Source organism: Excalfactoria chinensis, chromosome 7 (genome assembly GCF_039878825.1).
Source record: "Excalfactoria chinensis isolate bCotChi1 chromosome 7, bCotChi1.hap2, whole genome shotgun sequence".
Classification (NCBI taxonomy): domain Eukaryota; kingdom Metazoa; phylum Chordata; class Aves; order Galliformes; family Phasianidae; genus Excalfactoria; species Excalfactoria chinensis.
Genome location: NC_092831.1, coordinates 25,869,044 through 25,891,678, shown reverse-complemented (window position 1 = coordinate 25,891,678; position 22,635 = coordinate 25,869,044). Strand labels below are relative to the sequence as shown.

At 45.5% G+C, this 22,635-nt stretch overlaps 1 protein-coding gene across 2 annotated transcripts in view; it reads left to right on the top strand.

Moving 5' to 3' along the window:
• Window positions 1–22,621, top strand: part of UBE2F (ubiquitin conjugating enzyme E2 F (putative)) — a 60,723-nt gene extending 38,102 nt beyond the window's left edge. The window contains exons 8-10 of one of the 2 annotated variants that reach the window (XM_072341624.1): window positions 948–980; window positions 2,729–2,791; window positions 21,753–22,621. In XM_072341624.1, coding sequence (XP_072197725.1) covers window positions 948–980; window positions 2,729–2,791; window positions 21,753–21,803 — 147 coding nt within the window. In that variant the 3' untranslated portion in view covers window positions 21,804–22,621. The remainder of the gene's footprint in view (window positions 1–947; window positions 981–2,728; window positions 2,792–21,752) is intronic. The other variant, XM_072341625.1, reaches the window with a different exon arrangement.
• Window positions 22,622–22,635: the final 14 nt, after the last annotated feature.

The window sequence follows — 22,635 nt, the reverse complement described above, 5'->3', positions numbered from 1 at the left end:
AATTGATTGCAGAGGTTCCATGAGGAGAAGATGCAGAAACTGGAGATGCTCTCTGATCATTTCAACTTTACTAGGCAGCTTTGCGTCATCATCAGATGCACTGAGCAGGTTGTTCATGCAAGATCGAAGGAAAAGGGATTCGTAGGAGGCTGCCATCATAGTGCTGCCATTGTGTATTTTACTTATGACATAACTGGATGTCATTTTTAGGGAATGCAGATTTCCCCAAGAGTTTGCAGCAGGGCAGCTTGGTTATGTGGTTTCTGAAGAAAAGAATCCTTTCTCTTGAAAGCCTTCAAGCTGGTGGTGGGTGATCCCTTTGAGTCTGCTTCTGTAGTAGTTGGATCTTGTTTGTTTTCTTAGTCTTTGAGGCTTGTAACTGAGGATATGGGCTCTTATGTCAGTGGTAACGGACCCTTCTGGAGGTGCATACCCTCAAAACAGGCTGTGCTTGATAGCACCAAATGAGTGAACATTTAGAGTCAGTTTACCCTTCATCTTCTTACTTGCAGCAATTGCAAATCCTTTCTATTAAATTCTTGCTTATAAGCAAGGAAGTTATTTAAGGTATATGCTCATGTAAGGATGCTGTCTCTGTAATTGTATCACACTTAAGTCTTGGTGCTGAGTTGTATACCCCCCATTTGAACTAAGCTGTGGGGCTTTTAAGTTGCTGTTCCTCTCCTTGGGCAGAGAAGCAACAGGAATAAGGAAAATCTGAATTTGTGTTTGAATATTCAGTGTTTGGGTTTTTGGAGTCTTTGAAATTTCAGGAATCCATGAGATGTGTAAGGTTTCCCATGATTTTGATTGAAATTAGTAAAGCTTAACACTTAATCTTGGTTTGATTACCAGTAAGCTAATGGGCTAGTAAAAAAGAGAAGGCTTGTCAGCTTGTTCAGAACATCTGAAATGCATGCCTAACTGACTCTGCTTTTCCCTTGCAGGATGTTGTCTGGGGATTAAACTCGTTATTTACTGTAAGTAAATGAATCCTTTGCATATCCATGTTCTTCCCATCTGCCTTGCGTGGTTTCAGCCTCACCTACTGTTAACCCTTTGGCCTCAGTAGGCGTTGTACAGATATAAAATCAGTTTGTGCTTTTGTTTAACTGCAGGGTATGTACAGCTGATCTCTAATGACCATGTTTTCATAGATTGTTTTTACTTTTGGTTGCAATCTGTTATGAGATACTTTGATAATGATTTATCTAATTATCTAAGAGCCCTACTGGTCAATTTGAAGGATAAGAAGGAAAAGTATAGGCAGTGGAAGCCTCATGCAAGGGCTTTGATATGGACTTGTACCACATATTTATCTCTGAATTGGAGAAGTGTGGATTTGAAGGCTGTTCTATTTGGTAGAATGCTCACGATGCTCATGAGCATCTGTATCAGTTATGTAGATAGCAAGACTGAGCACACCCTCAGCAAGTTTGCGGACAACAGTGAGCTGAGTGGTGCAGTTAACACAACAAAAGGAAGGAATGCCACCCAGAGGGACCTGAACCAGCTTGAAAAGTGTGTCCATGCCAAGTGAATGATGTTCAACAAAGCCAGGTGCAAGGCATTGCACTTGGGTCACAGCAGTGCCAGACATGTGTACTGAGTAGGAGTAGTGCTCACTGAGAGCAGCCCTGCAGAGAAGGACTTGGGGGTCCTGATGGATGAAAAGCTGGATTAAAGCAGCAGTGTCCGCTTGCTGCCCGGAAGGCTGACAGTATCCTGGGCTGCATCAACAGAGGGGTGGCAGAGCAGCGTGAGTGTTCCATGCCATGAGTCACCGTGCATTCCTAGAACCTCCCATTCAGATGGAGCTTGGGACTGGCTGCAGTCACCTCACTTTCACAGCAGCTAAAGGCTTCATTTGTTTAGATGGCTGTTTTAGTCAATTGATTTACAAGATTGGAGAGCAAAGAGTAATTGTGCTTCAGTTAGTCTCCCACTGCATGTTAAGTGGCCAGAAGGAATTGAAATCCGGTGGGGATACAAAGAAGTCCCTTCAGCAGCACGTAAAAGTTGGGCAGACAGCAGCGCTTGATGGTTATGCATCAGAGACCACGGGGACTTGTTATGTCCTGGAAGAGCCATGCTTTGCAGCTTGCTCTTGGATTTCTCTTGCGCTTTGCTTCTAGAAATCAGGCTTTGTAAAGCTGGCTTTTTCAGAGGGAAGTTTTGTTTCTGGAGGGAAGTGTGTTTCTGCTGTCCGTGCAGATTCTGATGGGGTTTTCTTAAAGAAAGTAAGTGAAAATCAGTCTGAGAGCAGCATAAGCCTTTCACATCGATGGCACCTCACTGCTCTCAAAGGACAGCCTTCAGCTGAGGAAAATGGTCCAATCTGCAGGCAGAGGAGGGTTTTCCTGTGGTACTACATTATTTTTGTGATGATTCACATGTTACCCACAGCTTGGCTTTCTGTGCTGTTAACCGTAGGCCCTTTCACCTTCCAGAATTATTCACTGAGATTAAAGTGACAGAACTAAGATTTATTTTTGACTCTTTCTGCTCCTCGCCCTCACGTGCCATTATCTCATGGAGTCTTTGCACTCCCTTTCCTTCTGGGTCGTGTGTTTCCCATTGCTCTGAAACATTCCTGTCTGCCACTCCAGTTTAGAGGGAGTGAGATAATGGTGCTACCCCTGCTTGTCTCGTTTGCTTCTTTTTCTGGTTTATTAGTGCTGGGGAAAGTTTGGAGGAAACCCTATAATGTTCTCTGGTTCTTTTCCAGGATCTTTTGAATTTTGACGATCCTTTGAATATTGAGGCTGCAGAACATCATTTGCGTGACAAGGTGAGTCAGTGGTTTATTAAAAGCATTTTGTTCCTTAACACACACTGTACTCTGTGATTCCCAGTCAGTCCTTTTATAGCATTTGAGCTGGTACTTAAGGCAGTAGAGTGACTCAGTGTATAAGCGACCAGATCCTCAAACAAAAATAAGCTTGATCTGGGAAAGTAAACTCAGCACAGTAGTGGTATGCACCATATGCTCAAATTGTTGACCATAATGTAATCACATCCCCAGAATAGATGGTCTTTGGCTTTTTGTTTCTACGATTTTCCCTGAAGCCACATATGTTCTGTGGAGCAAACGGCAGCGATTTTTTTCTGGCACAGCTACATGAGCAGCTTTTCACTTAAAGACCAGCAAAAAGATCCCATCCCTCTCTGTCTCTTTCAAAAAGCTGCTTTGATTTTTTTGTTCACGAGCCTTACGTGTTGCATGCTTTTATTAAACTGCAAGAAATAGGGACACATTTGAAACCCAGGAGTGAACACTTTATGCTTAAAATACTCTTTATGATTTACTGATGAGTGGCCTGTTGACAAGCTGCGAATGTGTATCTCTCAGCTGAGACGGAGCATGGTGACAGAGTTGAACAAAAGTAATAACTTCCCCCTTACCTGGATGTCTGAAGTTGCATCACCTTATATTATATGGATGCATACCTTAAGCGTATCGAATCTTGACTTGGCGTATTCAGGATTGCTTATTTTAATTAAACTCTTCTGATACTTTTGGCAAAGTTAGCCCTCAAGACTGAGCAAAATTTCCAGGTAAATGTTTGTTTGAGCAGTTTGTTGAAAATGAGTGTCAGGCGGTATATTTAATTTAGGCTGCACGTTCGTCTTCCCAGCTATTATTTGTTTCAGTAAGACCTTGTTGTTAGTCTGGTATTCATTAGTATTTGCAGGGCTGGAATGAGACAGTTAGCCTAAGGTTAGAGAAAATTGGTAGAAAACTGATCTGGAAGTGGTTTTCATTCTACTTTTGTTATATTGTTGCGGCAAACTGTGCCAGGAAACCTTCCAAGCCATAAAAAACCAAGTGGTTACAGGCATCCCGAGGAACAAAACCAGCGTGGTGAGGTGGCAGATCAAAACAGTTTCTTCGTTTGCATTGCTGGGCTGAATTATTCTCTAACATCTCGTCAGAGAGGTGTGTCTGTGTGTGCTCTTTGGGAATGGTGAGGAGGCTACGAACCTGCTACTGCATGTCAAACTTGGCACTTGTTTCTTCTAACAGGCAGAGGGGAGCAGTGCCTGCTCTCTAGGTAGGTTTTGTAAGGTGTGATGCTCCCATAGCATGAGCGCAGTCTTCTGTCAGGGTCTTCTGAGGCTTAGCAGTGATGCGAGACATCAAACCAGCTGAAGAGTGGCAAAAGGAATAAATCACTATCATGCATCTCCCAGCCTCACAGTTATCCAGTTGTGTGTATTTCATGTTCTACCGTGTTAACTTCTTTGCTGCTTTATGTAGATTTGTTCTTCAGTGAGTTTGTCATATTCTTTGCTGAGTTTTTGACAGGAAGCTGGATTATCCGCTGTATGCTTTTCAAGCGTCAGGAAATCAAAACCAATAATGCCTGCCTAGGGATTGCAAGGGGGAGAAATGACTGCTTTTACACTTAGCCTCAAAAGGATGTGCTTGCAGCTTGCATTGTTGTCTCCCTAGGGAATAGATGTCACGTAGTGTGTGAGCACTTCGTTATAGCGTGAAACTGCTGTGGTTCTGTCCCTCTCTTAAGAAAATGTTGCATTGCACAATATGATTAATATGGGAATTTAAGTGAATTTTCCCTAAGCCATTTTTATGTGCATAATACAGTCGTACTGATAGTGTATATGTGATATACATGCATGCTGTATATACGCACAGATATGCAAATACAACCGCATACAAATAGTTCTGTCGACAAAGATCTGTGTATAGCAGATATCATAAGGAAATGCCTGCGGTCGTTTGGCAGCATGGGAGTATATGTAAAAGCCAAAACAGATGTACACTGAGTGGTCTTCTGTGGTTCTCCTGGGGGAGATGACTGTTTCACTGATGTCATTTCAGATTGCAAACCCTGAGATCCTTTCGCAGACATTGAGGCTTAGTGCGGCTGCTTGGAAAGTTAACAGCTAATCTGAAACCTGCCTCTGGTTATTTAAAACGTGGAGCTGGAGTTCATTCAGTTCTCTAGGCTGCTATTAAGTCATCAAAAATGTTTCTCTTCCTGCAGATTCTCAAAGTTGTATTCGTAGTCACATCACAGACATCAGATCTCTATTATTGATTCTCAGAGAACAGTCATACTGTGAATGTTTGCATTATAGGTCAGGCTTCGAAGGACACTTAGGATCTCTCCCTGCATAAGGAACTTCTTAATTTTTTGCGTTGGGTCCACGGCTTGTACTGGAGCGTACAGCTGTGGCTGTTGGGAAGGCAGTCTTGCTCTAAAATGAAAGAACTGTGCAAAATTCAGAGCTCGAGTTCTTCAACTAATTGCCGTGAAAAATCACGTCTCGTTTGACACCTGTGTTCATGCAGCTTCATCTTCCAGTCTTCAGGGTATCTGTCAGCTTGAGGAAGGAGCTGTCAGCTACTCAACCTCTTCCTCACCGATTCTTTCAGCCTCTGATCATCGGGTCACTTTTTAGTTAATTCTTTAAAATGCATACGGTTGTTCGAGCAGCTTTGGTAATTCTGCATTTCTTCCTTGCACATTTTGCAAGATGTCAAGTAACTTTTTGGAAGGCTGTACAACAAACCTGGGCAGTCATCAGTACCCATTTTCATCAATTGTACACTGAGCTGACCTCTGCATTCAGCACTCTGCTTTTCAGCTGCAGAAGTGATTTGGAGTCCTGTGTTATAACTGATTACTTACATTGACAGACCTTTTCAGTGCCAGAGGGTGCTCTCTGCCATCGTGAGCGAGCTAAGTAGTTATTTCTCAAATAGGACACCGTTGCTTATCTCCTATCAGTAGAACTGTTCAGGTGGTTTCATTGCCACTGCAGCCAATTTGATAAGGCTTCCATTTTGCCGGTTGTAGGTTTATCTTACGGGTCACCACCAAGTGATGCTGGGTGCTCCCAAAGCTTAGTCACCCACATGGTTGTTTGTTGTTTTTTTTCCCTATCCCCTCTTCCTTCAGCTTGCGACCACAGTTCCCTATTCTCTCGCAGTTGACCTCTATGAATGCTCTCTTCCTAGTAACCTCATTGATGTTGATGGGTTGCTACTGGTTGTCTAGCAGTGTGCTTGATGCCCCATCCCTGGGGACTTTCAAGATGAGTTTGGATCAAGTCCTGAGCAATTTGATTTGGCTGTACTTGTTCATTGCAGAGGTGTTGACTAGATGACCTTTAAAGGTCCCTTCCAACTCTAAGAATTCTATGATTCTACTGGTTCCCTACAAAGCCTTCTTCTTCCCAGTAAGTCCTGATCCCTCAGCTTCCTTTTGTACCCAAGCCTATCCCAGCAAGATGCCCCCATCCAGGGGCAGAGCCTTGCCTTTAGCCATGCTGAGCCTCATGGGGTTGCTCTCAGCCCTTCCTGCAGCCCACAAACCTCCCTCTAGAGGTTGAATTTGTCCCCAGCATAATGACCACATCCACTTCAGTGGCTGTTTTCCTGTAGACACAATGCAAACTTCCATACACAATCGTAGTTTTCAAACCTTGGTCTTATGAACTTACTGACTACAGCATTTCTTCATTTAATAAAACGTTCAGTTGAATTTATAGTTCCTCATCGCTCTTATTCTCCCTCCTCCTCCCATCCCCCCCGCGTTTGTTCAACTCCTAATTGTTTCCAGCTTGGGCAAAGTTTGCATTGTTCATTTTTGTAGAGCTGCTTTTTGGACCATTTGTGGTTTCCACATTACACTGCAGTTAGGTCACGATCACTGGAAGATAAGTAATCATCCCTCTTTGTTTTAGAGCCCAGTAAATCAGAATTAAAAGATGATAGATGTCGTTACATAAACTAAGCATTGTTTTTCCCAGCGTTTAATCTTCTCATGCTGATAAAATCTCATCAACTTAATAGTATGAGATTTCTTGTGGATTCTGAAGAACAACTTACTGGCTATAACAAGCTGCTTTGAATTTAGCAGAGGAATCAGTCCGTGATGATGCGAATGCCAGAGCCATTGATTGCTGGTAGAATCAGTTCCAGGGATTCCTGAACAGTGAGGAAGCATTTGTGTTCTGAGGATTTGCTGTTTCGTGTGGTGAACAAACAGAGCTGTATCGATTCATTTTCTTTCACAGCCAAATAAGCTGAATAGTTCAAGAATAGGGGTGTACCTTGTATGTACGGAGTTGAATGAGCTTAGTAGCTCAGGACTCATGCACTCCTTAGCTGGAGGTGCTGTGGGCACTGCCTGCAGTTTGTTAGTTGAAATCTAGAAAATGCTTTCCACATGTGTCTCTCTTAATTGTTTGCAGATCCAATCTCAGGCCGTTGCGTTCACTGGGTTCCTCAAAACCTACCTTGTATTTCCTCATAGTGTCAGCATTTGCCAGAACCATTTCAAAGCCATATGTGTGCTACCCAGAGAGAAAATTCATTACTCTCTTCCCTGGCTAAGAGTCCAGTATTCATTCTAAATTCTGGTTGGCTTTCTTCAACTGTGCCTCCCCTACCCTGAGTGCTAGTGCTGTGTCCTATTTCCTGCTAAATGTGATGTAGTTTCAGGTTTTGTCATCTTGTGGATTAACAAACACTCATTTGTTTTTTCTTGTGTGTTGGCTTTTGAGTAGTTTTAAGGGAGAAGCTGCTTAACATTATCACCCTGTGTTGTTTTACTGCAGATGTGAGCGCAGTGAGGCAGTGGGTGGTGCATTTCAGCAGTGGCAGCATGACAGCAGACACCTCTGCTAGTACGGGTTTTGATGAGCCACGGCATGCAAACCCTTGTTTATAGGTAGCAAAAATGCACAGCTAATAGTTGTGGTGTTGTTGAGATAGAGTGTTTTGTAGCTGAGATTTAGCTCTGTCAAACAGTGTTGTTCTGCTCTTTGTATCGGTTGTGGTTTCCATGGTAACAAATAGGATGCATTACTTCTGGAACAGCCTTTATAGATGCAGCCCTAGACAACTCCTGTTCACTCAGTGTGTCCCAGGCGAGCCAGAAGGTTGGACACCCACAGCTTAAAGAGTCTTGTTTGACTCTTCCTTGAGAAGTAATGTCAATGTGTTTCCCATCATGGAGCTCAGAAACACACACTGACAGGTAGGAGCGCAGCCTGCAGGCAGCCAGCAATTGCGTCAAGAAGACATTGTTAATGCCACACGTCGTTGCCCTCCCTTTGCTTGCCCCAGGCAGAAGGATCACACTTGTCACTGGAGGAAGGCTACTGTCAGACTCAATGTAATTATTGCTGGCAACATCCAGGATGTGAAGAGGCCAGCATGCTGCTTCCAGCAGGCACTCCAGCTGCCCATCAGCCTGATCCCTACCTGCCTTCTTTTATTTCCTGGGAGTCTGACACGCTTTAAAGAACGTGCAACTTGACACCCCTACAGAAAAGTGCTCTTTGTGTCCTTTCTGTCTCTTTTTCCCCAGTCATATTCTGCTACTGTCAGTGAGGGGAGACTTAATAAGTTTCCCTGCCTTTTCCGTGGCTTGATTGGCTGTGAAGCTTATGCTGTCATTTTGGTATTTAATGAAGAAGTATTTTGCATCTGTTTGTGCAGGGGATTTTGCTTCTAGTTCAGGTTTTAGGAATCTTGGGTTTTTACTGTGGCTGAGTAATTTTGGCAGTTCTTTTGTCACTGGCTATTTCTAATCCATCTGTTTTGAGGCAACTTCATATGCTGGGATGACTGTTCGTGGGCTGCGTTGTCACTGCACGGGTGCTCTGCATTTGTAAGAATTGTAATGAGGAAATTGCAGGGAGCTGGAACGCCATGCTGCAGTGACAGCTATCAGATGGATTCATAACGTTCGTGTTGTTATGGAGTCCAAAGCTGCCCCTTAGGTTTCCTCTTAGGTTCCTAATTGCCATATATAGTAGCCTCAGTCTTTAGGCAACTAGGCTTATAAAACATCTCGTCCCAGTTGTGTGCTGTCTTAGGAGGCTGTTTTAATGAGTCTTCTGAGATGAGTGTTTTCCTTGAATTGCTTGAGGAAAGTCTTCTCACCCTCACAACTGAGCGCGCCAATGTAATTCCCTTAGAAATAGCATTAATAATTAAAACTGCACTAGATTACAGATCTCACTGGAGAGCTTTTATGACTTCACAAGTGTGTGCGGTTCTTTGGAATTCTTAAGTAGCAATGTCACGGTTTTATGACAAGAAAACAGTTTAGCATTTTTATAGAGCAGTCTTAAAGTCTCTGAGTTTCCCTTGGGGCTAATGAGCGAGAGCCAGGAGCGCCTGAAATGTGGAGGAGGGGGCATGGGTGTATATCCTGAGAACAGGAAAGTCATCGAAAGAGGAAGTAGTCAGCAAGGGGTCTGCCTGAAAATAATGGTGAAAAGGTAAGACAACAAAGATAGGGAGTGGGAGCTATTGGTAACAGCTGAACGGTTGGACTGGATGATCTCTTAGGTCTTTTCCAACCTTGGTGATTCTATGATAGATCCTAGGATATCTTTAGGCATCCCTTTGGAAATATAGTAAGCTGAATTTCACCCCCATACTTGTACATTTTTAAAGTCTAACCCCAGTTTTTACCAGGTGCTGTGAACCACCTGTCCCACCAACCAGGAGCCCTGGGCTTTCACTTCCCTGCTGTGCCAATGGGCATTGCTGCTGCCTAGCAGACACTGTGCTAAGTGCAGGGTGCTGGTACATTTCAAGTCACACGTCTCTGCTAAAGGTTGGAGTGATTTTATCCTCACACCGATGATGCCTTTAGAGAGTTAAAAAGGCCCAGAATTTGCAGCCTGGGCATCATTTCCGATTTGATCCTGCTAAAGAATTTTCCTAACCAATGTCAGGGCCAGCTGTACTTTTCATCCTCTCGGCTTTTTATTTCTGTGCTCGTACATAATAAGGACAAGACTACATTTGGATTTAAGTCTACCTTGAAAGTCCAATTTTCTGTGCAGCTGAAGAGAAGTGCATTTGCAAGGAAGTAGTGTTTTCAAATTTGGGTTGTTCTTTATCTCAGGATTGTTCTTCATACAATCACAGAATGGCCTGGGTTGAAAAGGACCACAATGACCGTGTCATTTTAACCCTCGTGCTATGTGCAGGGTCACCAGCCAGCAGACCAGGCTGCCCAGAGCCACATCCAGCCTGGCCTTGAATGCCTGCAGGGATGGGGCATCCACAGCCTCCTTGGGCAACCTGTGCCAGTGCGTCACCACCCTCCGGGTGAAAGTCTTTTCAGACTTATTCATCTAATTTGATGTATCAGAAGACTAGACCGTTAGAAATGTTATCTGATGCATCCAAATGAAAAGCATGATGTAAGTGCTGACTTACAGTGCTTGTTTTGGAGACTAAGCAGTCAAGCAGTAACAGAAAAATTAGAACTTGAAAGCTTGGAAAACAAAATAATCAGCTCTTCTGGTTCAAGTTAATTCACTTAACTGATTCATAGAGTCATTATTTAACTTCTCTACATCTCTGTCACAGCTGTTCTTTTTCAATGTACATTTTTATGTCAGAGGCATTTTATGAGTGAGGCATCTGTCTTTGCAGACTCTTTGTGCTGAGTTTCTACTGTTAAAATGCTGATAATTTTCTGGAGATGAGAGTCTCCGTACTGACAGTAACCTGTCAAGCTCTCTCTCATATAACTCTCTTTCTTTATATATATCTCATATGTGAGATGTCCCGGTTCCTGTACGCCGTGCATTTTACCACGCAGTTCAGGAACAGCCAGTATGCAGCCAGACTTGCTGCCCTTGCCAACAGTTGCCTGTCATGGCCATGCGCTTTGTTAATCTTCCCCTGCGTTCCAAGCGTTCGATGCAAGAAGTACTGATGATATTTGAGAAATTCTGGGTGTGAATTGTGATCTTACAGTTAATAGCAGTCCAATTGTGATTACTGTTTTTGCTTCTTAGGCTTAGTGATGGCTCAAGACAGCTGGAAAATACGTCTTATAACGGAGAAGTTATTTGAAAACATTGCCTTGAAGTTCATTTTGGGCTTTCTTTAGAACATTCCTTGTTGTCAGGAGTGTGTTTGAGCAGGTGCTAGGAAAGAAACCAGATGGGGGCTGGTTGTGCTGGGTGTTTGTACGAGGCAGGGAGCAATTCTCAGCTACGGGTGGACGTGGTGGGGAAATGGGATGGAGCGTGCCTTACTGACTTGCCACCTTAGTGAGAAAAAACCCTTGCTTTGGCTGTTTCTGAAGGTGTACAGGAGTGTGACTGTTTTTTCTTCGCACTGCTTCCCTGAGGCTTTGGTGCACAGGGAGCAGAGGAGATGCTCCTTTTAGAGTTGGAGCTCTCCCAGAGCTGGCAGTGCTCTTCCCTGCAGCAGCAATGGGAAGAGTTACCACAACGAGACCAGACACTAGGGCTTCTCTTTCTGCTTGCCGTGGGAGGCTTCTCAGTCCCTGCTACCAGATCTCGTTCAAGACCTTCTTGCTAAATTATTGTTTACACGTCTGTGCAATAAGCTTGACAGTTCTGCTGGGTAGAAATGCTTTTGATTCAAGCTGAAATGTGTTAGTTCGTGGCTTGGCTCCTGCTAACGAGACAGTTGTTTTTCTCAGTAGCTCTTCTGTTCTTGGTTGTGCTCTCTGCTTTTTCATTTAATGATATCCCCTGCATGCACAGACCCAAGCAAAGCCCCCAGGTGTAGTGAGAACATCTGACTGGATGCCCAGGCTAGAAGCAAGCGTTGCAATGACCTTATGTCCAACCTGGAAGTTATCACAGCATCCATTTTTTTTTGCAAATTGAGGGCTCTGAGTGCACAACATTACAAGTTATGACTTCTCTTAATGTACTATGCAGGCTTTTTCCTACTTGTGGGGTATAAGCAGGGATTTAAAAGGTCAGCGTAGTTTTGTGATCTCCTCTCTGCAAGCTTTACACGCTTCCCTGTAGCAAGTCAGGGTACGTTGGGTCCATCTTTCCAGATAGCTGAGTGGTAGGCTGTGTTCTGTAGCCCTGCAGTGAAAATACCCAGCTGTTAGATGTCGGGAAGTTTCAGCTGCGTTCTGTTCAGGAGGTTAAAAAGTGGGCACGTCCTCGTATCGTTTTTCAAGTCTGTGCTCCAAATTTTGCCCGGTAGCGCAAGGGCATAACAAACAAAAAGGTGCAGGAATCCTTATAATAAACCCAAATTTCATCCATCGAGCCAACTGAGCGGAGGCTGTAGGTGAACAAAGCGTGGTTTCATGCCCCTCCAGGATATTGGGAAAGCATCCTTATCAATTTATTAGTAGGTCAGAAGGATCGGATTAATGTTTGACATTGCTTCTAGCTTGGAAAGCAAGTAAGCTATACTGTGCATGTAAATGCGCAAAGGGCTGGATGCCATCCATTTCTCTTTCAATTTAAAAAGCGTCGAGAACGTTCAGAATCCAGCTTGAGTCTTTGAATTTTGTGTTGGCCATACAACAGCAGTTGCAGCAAGCACTGTGAGCCAGCTGTCTTTTCTGTTTTGGCACGGCTCGTGGCATTGTAGTAATTACTTTTACAAGACTCAGAGATGTAACGCAGTCAGAATGCAGCTAACCTGCCATTCTTCTTTGTCTCCTGTACGTAAGAACAAAGCGTGGAAGGGAATGGCAAGCTCTTAGTGACATGTCGAACTAACGCACCCTGGTATAATCTTGCGTCAGTGAATGGAGATAAGAACAAAATTTGTCTTAGATGTTACCGGAAGGATGTAACAAGGTATCTAGCTCCAGGGTGATGATAGAATCACTGAGTATCCCAAGATGGAAGGATCATCCAATCCAGCTCCCTGTGGGTGATGGAATAACCTGGTACCTGGCTAATTGTGCATGAGTTACAAGATCTGGCACATCAGTTTATCAGTCTGTTTCCTGCTGGGCGCCTGTCAAATTTGTGACTGGCAGCTCTGTGCAGCTTGCTTGAATTTCTATCTTCATCCAATTTATTTTGTAATTGAGTGAGAGCAGATGAGTAGTTTCCTGTTCAAAAACGACTGGAGCTACAGATGCGGGCACACCTGTCAGGCAGAGGCAGTGTAGGAGAATTTTCCTAGGTGCACACGAAGAAATTGGGTCAATCAGCATTTTCCACATTGCTTAGAGTGCCTGGTGCTCGGATGTTCCTTGATTAAAGGTGGTGATTGCTTGCTCACACTCTGCTGCATCCAGAGCGTGAGCCTCTGCCAGCACTTGTGGGTAGGCAGCTCGCTTTGACACAGCGTGAAGGGGTAATATCTGACTGCATCTTTAGCTATAAAACCAAGTTCGCGTGCAGTTCAGTCAAGCACACTGAACGTTTGTCGAAATTGCCTGAAATTTCACTTGCTGATCTGCGGTGTGTGGAATAAGAAAGTGGCAGATAAGCAATGCAAAAATTCTCCTGGCATCTCTTGTCAGCGCTGTGCCGGCACCCACCTCAAACACTGTGTCAGCAGAGCAAAAGGAGGGCGGTGGATGGGTTACAGCTACCAAGGGAGGTGTTGTCAGAGGGTGGCTGTTCTCTGTGGGATCCAGCCCTGTGTTGGCAGGCTTGGGCACAACCTGCAAACTCAAGTATATCATACTGTGCCAAATATGTTGTCAGCAGTGTGAATATTCAGTGACAAAATCTGTAAAGCCAGGATATTTTTGCCTTCTGGATTTTAGAAAGAGCTTTATTTTATTATGCCTTTATTATAGAAATTTAGCACATCACGTGTAAACTGCTTTCTGTGCGATTGATGTGAGCAATTGGCAGGGCCCACAGGTCAGCTATCATGTGTGAGCCCACAGCGTGGTGCTGAGCGTATGGTGTGTTCCTAACCTCTGTTCTTGTAGCTCTGCAGCCACATGGCTGGCTGTGACCATCACAGCCGCTGCTTGTTATCAGCGACTGCCCATCTGCAACCATTAACCAAGGACCCTACTGGGTTTCCTCATCGGAGAAAGCTACGTTCTTACATGATAACTGATTGCTTGATTTCTTCTCCTCTGTTAAGTAGCACTCTCCAGCGTGTTGGTTTATGGCCAAACCCTCTGGTTTCGTGCTTAGATCACATATTCTGATCCCAGCAGATCAGGCAGTTGCGTTCACTGTGTTTTGTTTGGCAGTGACTACAGAAGCAGTTTTGGATGGTTCTGCCGGCCACGTGAGCCCAGTGGGTACATATTGAGCAGCACTGAAATCTGTACAGACGAGATTGCTAACAGCTGCTGTAGGTAACTGGTTTTCGTGCATTACTGCTGTATAGCACTGCTCTAGCACTGCTGGGGTATTAGGCTATCACCCAACTAAAAATAAGCCCTTTATAACTTCCAAAGTATTACATTGCTTGTTGTAGGAAACAACAGCTGCTTCTGATTCTTTAATATCATTGAGCATGTGAACCTAGAAACTGAAATCTCTCTCGAAAAGTAAACAGGAATTACATTTAGTAGGAGGAAGAGTCAGTAAACCACGCTTGGATGTCCTTTAGAAGGTGGGAACTGAGGGAGCAATGCCCGTCCCATTGTAAGTGAAAGTCAAGTTTGCAGCCACCCGAGGAATCTGAACATGGTAGGTCTGTGGTTTCCCATGAGAAGCTATTTTTCAGAACTAAGATTGGTCTTTGGCTTAAGTCATCACGGTTCTGCACAGCTGAGACTCTTGTGCTAGTGTTTTACTTTCTAACCTCTCAGCAACATTACCCCTCCGATCCAGTGCGTGATGCGAGAAACAGAGAATGGTCGGACAGCAAATCGGTTCCTAACAGCAACTCACTCTCGTGTCTGTCTGCCTGCTGTAAGTACTGAATTCTTCAGGCAGTTCTTGGCTGGAGGAAAATTCTGTCGTGTGTGGTTAAAGTCAGTGGCTGTTGTCTTAAAAATAAAAAGGAAGGCTGCCATAGGAGGGATGGCTTTCTGAGCAGGGCAGTGCAGCACACGTAGCTACTAAAAAAAAAAGGTGAAAAAAGAAAAGTAAGTTCTTGTCTTGATCATTAGAGCAATCCATTTACATGATTAGCGTCAATTACTGTAAGTGAAGAGAGATGCAGAACAGCAGGGCCCTTCAGGTTGTTTCAAGTTTTCAGATTTTTTAGAGTGCAAAACTGCAGCTGGGCGGGGGGGGGGGAAGGAGTATTCATTTCTAAGCCATGCGATCTGATCTTGCACCTACTGGAATATGAGATAATAGTAATTAGGCACAGAACAAAAGCATTTCCTTGGAGCTGAGAGTGAAGGAATTATGCAGTTGACAAGCCCAACAATTTTCTCTTCCATTTTTCAATATTAAAAATATATACTTGTAACAAATTATTCCCGTGTTTGGTGCGTCACGGTACGGGTAGATGTGTCAACCTCTGCCACGACTGCTTTTGAAGGATTTCTGTTTTCTCTTGCTTTCTCTGATAAAAGTTGCATATTGGTTTGGAGACCGTCAGTCTGATGTTCCCACAGCAGCAGCAAAATAATTGGAAGAGATGTAAAATGATGAATACCGATGATAATGAGTAAGGAGATGCTGGGAAATTGTTAGGCGGCTGGCAGGTTACATGAGAAGCTTGTGGTTTTAATTTAACTTGAAGGTAAAGGTCTCGATACAAACATGTATTTCTTCTTCCTTGCTTACGTCCAGTGTAACCAAGTAAACAATTCTGAATCACATTAGGAGGCCTGTCTGTTCTGTAACGGTGCTGAGACGTGATCAGGGGGCATTTCACAGAGCTGTGGAGTTGCCCAGGGAGGCAGAACCCCCTGGACGTTCGGGTCCAGCCCCTGTGCTCAAAGTACAGTCAGCTGGGGAAGGTCACTCAGCAGGACAGCATCCAGTGGGATGTTTTCTCCAAGGCTGGAGATGGGCGTTCAGCAGTGGTGGGAGCCTGGCACTCACGCCAAGTGAGATGCCTTTGGCCCATGAGGGCACGTGAAGCGTACATTTTATTTCATCCAGCTGCAAGGGAGGAGACCGGAAGGATGAGGGAACTGGTGAGGGGAGGACTATTGTGGAAGCTGTATTGTGGTGAGGAGAGTAGCAGTGATAGCTTGCAAATCTGTAGGCAGACAGATTTTGTTGTCTTTGCTTGCTGAAGGTATGTTTTAAAGCCCTTCCTTGATTTTGCTGGCTATTCTGCAGCTGTGTGGGCAAGAGTGTGTGGGATGCCAGTAAAGCACACTGACTAAAGGAGGCTTTATTCTGGTAGAGGGAACTACCCACCAGCAATTCTGACTCCAAGGGGAGTCCCATTACTTCATAGTGATCACAAGATCTGCATATTTTCGCATGCATCTGTCTTTTTTCCTCTTCCTTCTTTGGCCATATTTGAATTCATCAGCAATCAGACTGTGGTATGCAGTACTTTACTGGGGATTTTTGCTCAACACGTTCTTTGTCAGCACCACGAGCTCTCGCACTGTTGTATGCTATTCAGATTGCTATAGAGGTAACTGAAGTCAAGGCTTTGAAGCGGCTGCCGCTTCATCTCGTATTATTCATTCTCAAGGAAACGGTTAAAAAACTACAGCAACAAAACCAAATCACTGTCAAAGTCTGTGCTGGATCATGGCTGAGTTTGAGGTGTCACTCATTTCATGGCAAGAAATTACAATGCAAAAGAAAGTGCCCACGAGTTTGCTGTGGGACGTGGGGCTATGGGAGAGAGTTTGAGATGGCATGAGTGGTTCTATATATACCCACGGAAACAGTAAGAAGATACTGCTATTTGAAACTCCTTATTGTAAGAAATGTTTTGACAAACGTTGTGATGAATCGTTAGAACACTTGAGGAATCCCTTGGTCTTCACTGATACTTCCTTTCTGGCTGAGGAATGTCGGGAGACTTTAGGACAGCTCACCAGACGGTTCTTCCTACAGGACAGTCCCATTAGTGTTCACCCAAAAAGCGCGTGTGGACATCAGTAGGCTACAGCTGGATCTTTTTACTGCCTTTGCCCCTTCTTTACCTTTATTTTGTTGTCTCGGTGCCTCTGTTTTACCTGGAATCTCAGCTGGCACTCCCTGAAATTGCTGGAGCGGATTTGTGTGTTTGAGTTACAACCTCTGTCAGGCTTGCGTGTTCCGTGGAGCATGAAACCTTTCAGGACAGTTGACCAGTTCCATGTACGTTTTATTCTGCTGCTCTTCCAGAGAGACTCAGAGTGACCAGAATAGATCCGTGCCTCCAGGAACTCTCCAGCCTTTTTGATTTGTGCATCTAAGAATTTAGGACACGAATTAGTATGTTTTTATCTTCGTCTTGTTCAGAGCTGGACTTTGTCAACAGCTCAATTGATGCAATTGGCTCTTAGCTCAAGGAAGAGCAGGCAACAGAAAGGCTGCTTGTGCTCGTCAAGACAGGTTATTGTTGCAGCTAACGAGGGGAGGCAAGCCCACATCTCGCTCTCATTATGTTTGCTTCGAGCTGGCATTGCCAGGCCCTCATTTTAATGTTGTTTGCATTGCAGAATATTTGAGTCAATGCGTCGCTTAGATTAGCGCAGCCTCTTCCTTGCTGCACCGTTTTACATCCTCGTGTTCGAGCTTCTCTTGGACTGGGGTCTGCCTTTGTCCATTGTTGGATATAAGGTTTTCCACTTAACCTCATTCCCATGTTTAAACTGATAGCTCCGCGCTGGCCCTGGACATGCTGAGATTTCTCTTGCTAATAGGAAGAAGCTGGTTCTGAACATTTTCTTCAAGAACAGTACAAAACTGTGACGTGATGGAAGAGTGTGGGCTTCTTGACCTCCTTCAGGTAGAAAAAAAAGCAGCTCGCATTTATTCCTGCATACCGAGCCATGTATCTCCATCCCAACGCTTTATGAAGAGGTTATGAAATGTGGAATAATTGCTCTACTTAGAAGCACCCACATCTTCCTGAGGTATCAAAGCGGGTTTTTGGGGGGAAGCTGCTTAATTTTTGTTACTTGTTTTTTACTGCTTTGATTGCAGCCGAGCTGTCTTAGTAGGAACAGCAGAACCGTCCCAGTCCAAACCCATCCTTGCGAAGGAGCGCACCCTGTGAGGGACTGCATTTATTTATCTCCGTGTTTACCACGTGCTTCCTTAGCACAGCCAGCCTCCATGTTAGATGGGGGTAGTGCTGAAATTGTGGCAGCCACAAAGGATATGCATTTCGTGTTCCCCTGGCATTTGTGCATTTAGAGAACGGCTCTGCTGCTTTCCTTGGATTTTCCTCCCCATTTTGTGCTGCATCCATGACAGCCTTGAAGCCTTCCCTGCTGAGCGTGAAGCGCATTAAGCAGCGCATACAAACGAGCAGTGACACAACTGCTAATTGTGCTAACAGATGTAAATAGGAAAAAGAAAGTTCCTCTTCTAATGCTGTAGGTATTTATAGAAACCATTACCCACCTTTCATTAAGGATGGAGCCTTCTCTTTCTGCCTCCCTGGAATGGATGAAGCTTTTGCAGATGGTTCGACCATTGCGGAGGCAATGGCAGAAATGCGGATGTTTGAAACCTTTTGATTGACATTTGTTAGGCAGGTTGGTGGCTTGGAAGGAAAGCTTCTGTTTCACGTTCTGTAGACAAACGTGTGGCTTTGGGATAAGTCTGTGCTGAGCTCCCCCTCCCCGTGCCTCACTGTGTGACCCGGGCATGACTGGCAAAAGCTCTCTCACCCGGGCCCAGACAACGCTGATTTCCTCCGCTGTGCTCATTTAGCCATTAAGATCTCAGATCCTGAAACATATCCTCTCGTGGGAATGAGTGGCATCCTCACAGGTGGAAGTGCGTTTGTAGCATCTGTGTAATTGGGATGATTGAGGTGACTGTTTTTCAGGGCTGCTTCCTGCAGACAGTTCCAACAGCTGTATCAGCAAGGCTCCCGGGAGCAGAGCAGCTTTGCGCTCACTGGTGGAAGCGTAGGTTTGCCTGGGGCCACGTGGAAATGACTCAGAGCAGAACCAGGTGGTTGTTCTTCCCTTCATCGACCTGGATAAAGTGTAAGCATTACGAAGCAGATCAGTCAGAGCCAGGGCAAAGCTTGGGTCTCTTGGCTGCCGGGACCAGAGGACTCCCGGGAGCAGAGTGAAGACTCTTCTTTGGAAGGTGAGGGTGGTGGTGAGGCTCTTTTTGGGCTTGGACCTTCCTCTGCAGGACTTAGTTGTAGGCCCTGACCACCTCCACAGCTTTCACGCCTCCTAAGTGATGGCTTTTTTCCTACTGAGCACTTCAAAATGCTTCGCTCTGCACAGTGCACATTGGTCTCCTCCCTGAGCAGGCAGTCTAGCAAGTACACATCAGTGCCACCTCTCGCATCGCTTCTTTTACCTGTCTGTGAGAGCAGCAGTTTGGGGGTCGGGGAGGAGGGGAAATGTCCAAAAAGTAATTCTGTGGGGGCTGCACCTACTTGGTGTGAGTGTGGCGGGGACACTTGCGCTATTTTTCACCCTCCCTTCTCTCCAAGTCTTTCTTCATGCAACTGAAATGTAATCACAGGGTTCAGAAAATGTTTCAAATGATGTGGAAGCTGAGCCGCGAGTAAAACAGTGCCAAGAAAATCACAGCAAGGTAGGAACATGGATTGGGAAAAGGCCTCATACTAGAGGCCTTTGTGTTTCTTTCAGCTCCTTTCTAAAAGACAGTGGGAGTGCGGGGGCTGATGGGTGTGAAGGCTCATTTTTTCCTACAAGATGGAGAAGGGTCGCTCTAAATGTGTTCTATGGGGGGCTAATAGGCAAACCTGCCCAATTATCGTGCCTTCCTCCCGGAGCACTGAGTGGGGCTGTAACCCAGTTTTCAGCACAGTGATACTGTGAAACCTGTTGTGGCTCATATATCACACACTCTTCATCCTCTGATTAATTCCAGGTTTCCTTTCAGTTGATTGATGCCCCAGTATGATTCTCAGCAGATGAAGCAGGGATTTGGCCGGCATTACTCATGCAGTGCATGCTTCCCCATGGGCCCGCTGTGCTCACGTACCGCTCTGACCTCCCTGCAGCTCGGCTCGGGGTAAAGCTGCTTCAGGTCTGCTCCGAAATGGCTTTTTGCTCATGCATGGGTCTGAAGCTGGAGGGGACACCGCCACGCTGTGGGTGCCCACCAGCTCTCACTCATCCACGGGCTGTTGCTGTCTTCTGCTGACCTTCCAACCCAAGCAAGACAGGGGTGCAGGTGCCGCTCCCAGGTGCAAAGCACAGCTTTGCTTCTCCCCACCACCCCCATGCCGCTGGGAAACCCACGGGCAGTGCCGGTGGCCTCTTACTCCATCTGTCTGCTATCTCAACGCTCATGAAGGAAACGCTGCACCATGAGCTGATGAAAGGCAAATTAAAATTAGATTTCCCCTTTGAAAAGCTTTAAAAAGTATTTCCAGCACTCCCTGATGGCCTTTCAAGGCTTTAATGGCTGGCTGGGTTGCTTCTGATGGGGTGTCATGCACTGTAGCATCTGTGCTACTGGAGTGAAATGTCACAGCAACAATCAGCCCTCTCCCCTTACAGCAGCCTGTGGCCTGACAGCCCCACTGACAGGGCAAGCAGCTGTCCCAGGAGGGGCAAGGCAGGAGCCTGGCGGATGGGTCGCTGGCAGCAGCACATCTCCCCCTCTTCGTCTCAGCATCCAGACCGTGGGATGCAGGACTAAGGATCAGCCTTTGTATGGTAAAAGCAGGGGGCAGAGAGCAGCAGGGCAGGTGCCTGTTGCATGGCAATGGGCGCTTGCACGCACCAACCTTGCTCCTGCTCTCCCTTAACACTCCTGCAGGATCCCGTGCTTCTCTTTGTCATGCAGAATATAGAGTCGTCTGACTAATTCCTTGCTTCTGAGTATTCAGTGCTGCACAGGAACAGATGTGCACGTAGGAAAGCGCACACTGTTAATCAGGGACTGTTGAGCCATATGGCATGTGAAGATGGAATATTACAGCTCTGTAATGAGAACCTCCTTCACACAGAGCAAGGACAGCCGTAACACTTTCTCACCAGTGCTGTCAGTTCCTTCATCTGGCGATAACGGCTAAGGGAGGGCATAGAATCCTGGAGCACTCCTCTCTGAGCTCCAGCTCCTGTGTGTTGAGTTCAGAGGGCCTGGCTGTCCATTAAAAACACGGGACTTGCTCCTGAGCCACCTGTAGGTACTGTAGTTACAGTGAAATGCAGCTGGCTCTGTCGCATGTCCGGTGGTATTCCTTGGCCATGTTCCCAGCTTGTTTTAGTGACGTAGGGCAGCAGGCACCTCGGAGCCCTCTGTTAACTCGTTCAGCTCCCAGCGAGTCAGGGCTGTAACCAGGAGCATCAGCAACCCTAGATGGTTGCAAACCCAGAAAAGAAAATGTGTTAGAAAGGATCTTAATTCAGGTTACTGTCCGGAAAGGTGGGTGATCTTGCATTCTTGCATTGATGTGTGGAGTCAGACCTGATGGTCCTTATGGGTGCCTTTTAACTCGGGTTATTCTGTGATCAAGCTCCATTCCTCACTAATACGGTGAGCCTGAGTCTTAGTGTATCAGGTGCAGTGCTGTGACTGACATGCTCCGATGCTGTCACTGCCCAAGGAGAGTCCGAGTGTTCCTTTTGCTGTTGCGGGGGATCAGCCTGTAATACCCAGAGAGCCCAGCCTGACTGCAAATGAGGTTTCCAGTATGGTTTGCCGTTATGAGTAATTGTTGCAGTTTGCAGCAAGGCAGCCCACAACTTATCAGAGCCGAACGCAAGTTCAAGGTGTCACTTATTTTTGGTGGCGTGATATTTCAGCAGACTCCAGGTACCTGGAGACGTGTTGTTTGTAAGCAGTTCCTGCAGTAACGCTCCTGTGTGGAACACAGCTTTCCTATCTGCCGCCAGAGGGCTGGAGGCGGCTGATGGGGGCAGAGTTGGTTTCCGTGCCTGTTTAGAAGAGCTGTCAGTGGTGGGTGTGCGTTTCTCGTGGTAATTCTGCCTCTGCTTCTTCCCCAGGAGGACTTCAGGAATAAAGTTGAAGATTACATTAAGCGCTACGCCAGATGATGAAGGGCGACGGCCGGCAGGACCACGGCTGCCTTGCTGCACAGCTGTCTTCAACTTCAACTACACCAACCGGAAGAAAACCAGCCCGGACTGTACCAGTCCCGTATCCATGTTGTTACCGAAGAAGAAACCCAACTTTCATAACTTGTCCATGTTAAAAGGAGAGTTCAGCATAAATACAGCAAGAAATTGTGTTTGTTGGTTGGAAAAACAAACAAACAAAAAAGTTTAAAAAAAAAAAAAAGTTGTTTGCTTCCTTTTAAAATGTTTACTCTTCTGCAGTGTGCTGTATATCCTGTTAATAAGGTATGCTTGAGAAGTTAAAAGAAATCACCATTGGAAATGTAATTAATTACACTTTTTTTTTTTAAACCTTTCGCTTCATTTAGGGGGGAAAATAGAAGGCAAAAGAGAGCGGGCGGGTGCGGGTGGGGGTTTGGAACACCTCAGGTGGGCAATAAAGTGGCGTCCTGGGAACCGAATCACAATCCTGTTGCTTTTGATGAGCAGGAACCGTGGGAGCTTCATCCCGGAGCTGCTGGCGCCAGGCAGAGCGCTCTGCAGAACACAGCCTGACCGCGGCACCCAAACTCCGTGGCGTTTGATGTAAGTCCCTTTTTGTCACGAGTCTGGAAGTCTTTTACAGGGCTGTTTGCAGCTCCTGTTTGGGCCGCCGTGGGTTTATTTTTTTTTGTGCGTGTGAAGTAGTTAAAAGAAATACGAGGCTAATCTGTAACTTAAGCGATTGTGTAGGACTGCTAAAATCCCATATTTATTACATTATATACATACATCTCTCTCTGTGAAAACGTAATGAAAGGGGTGTTTTTTT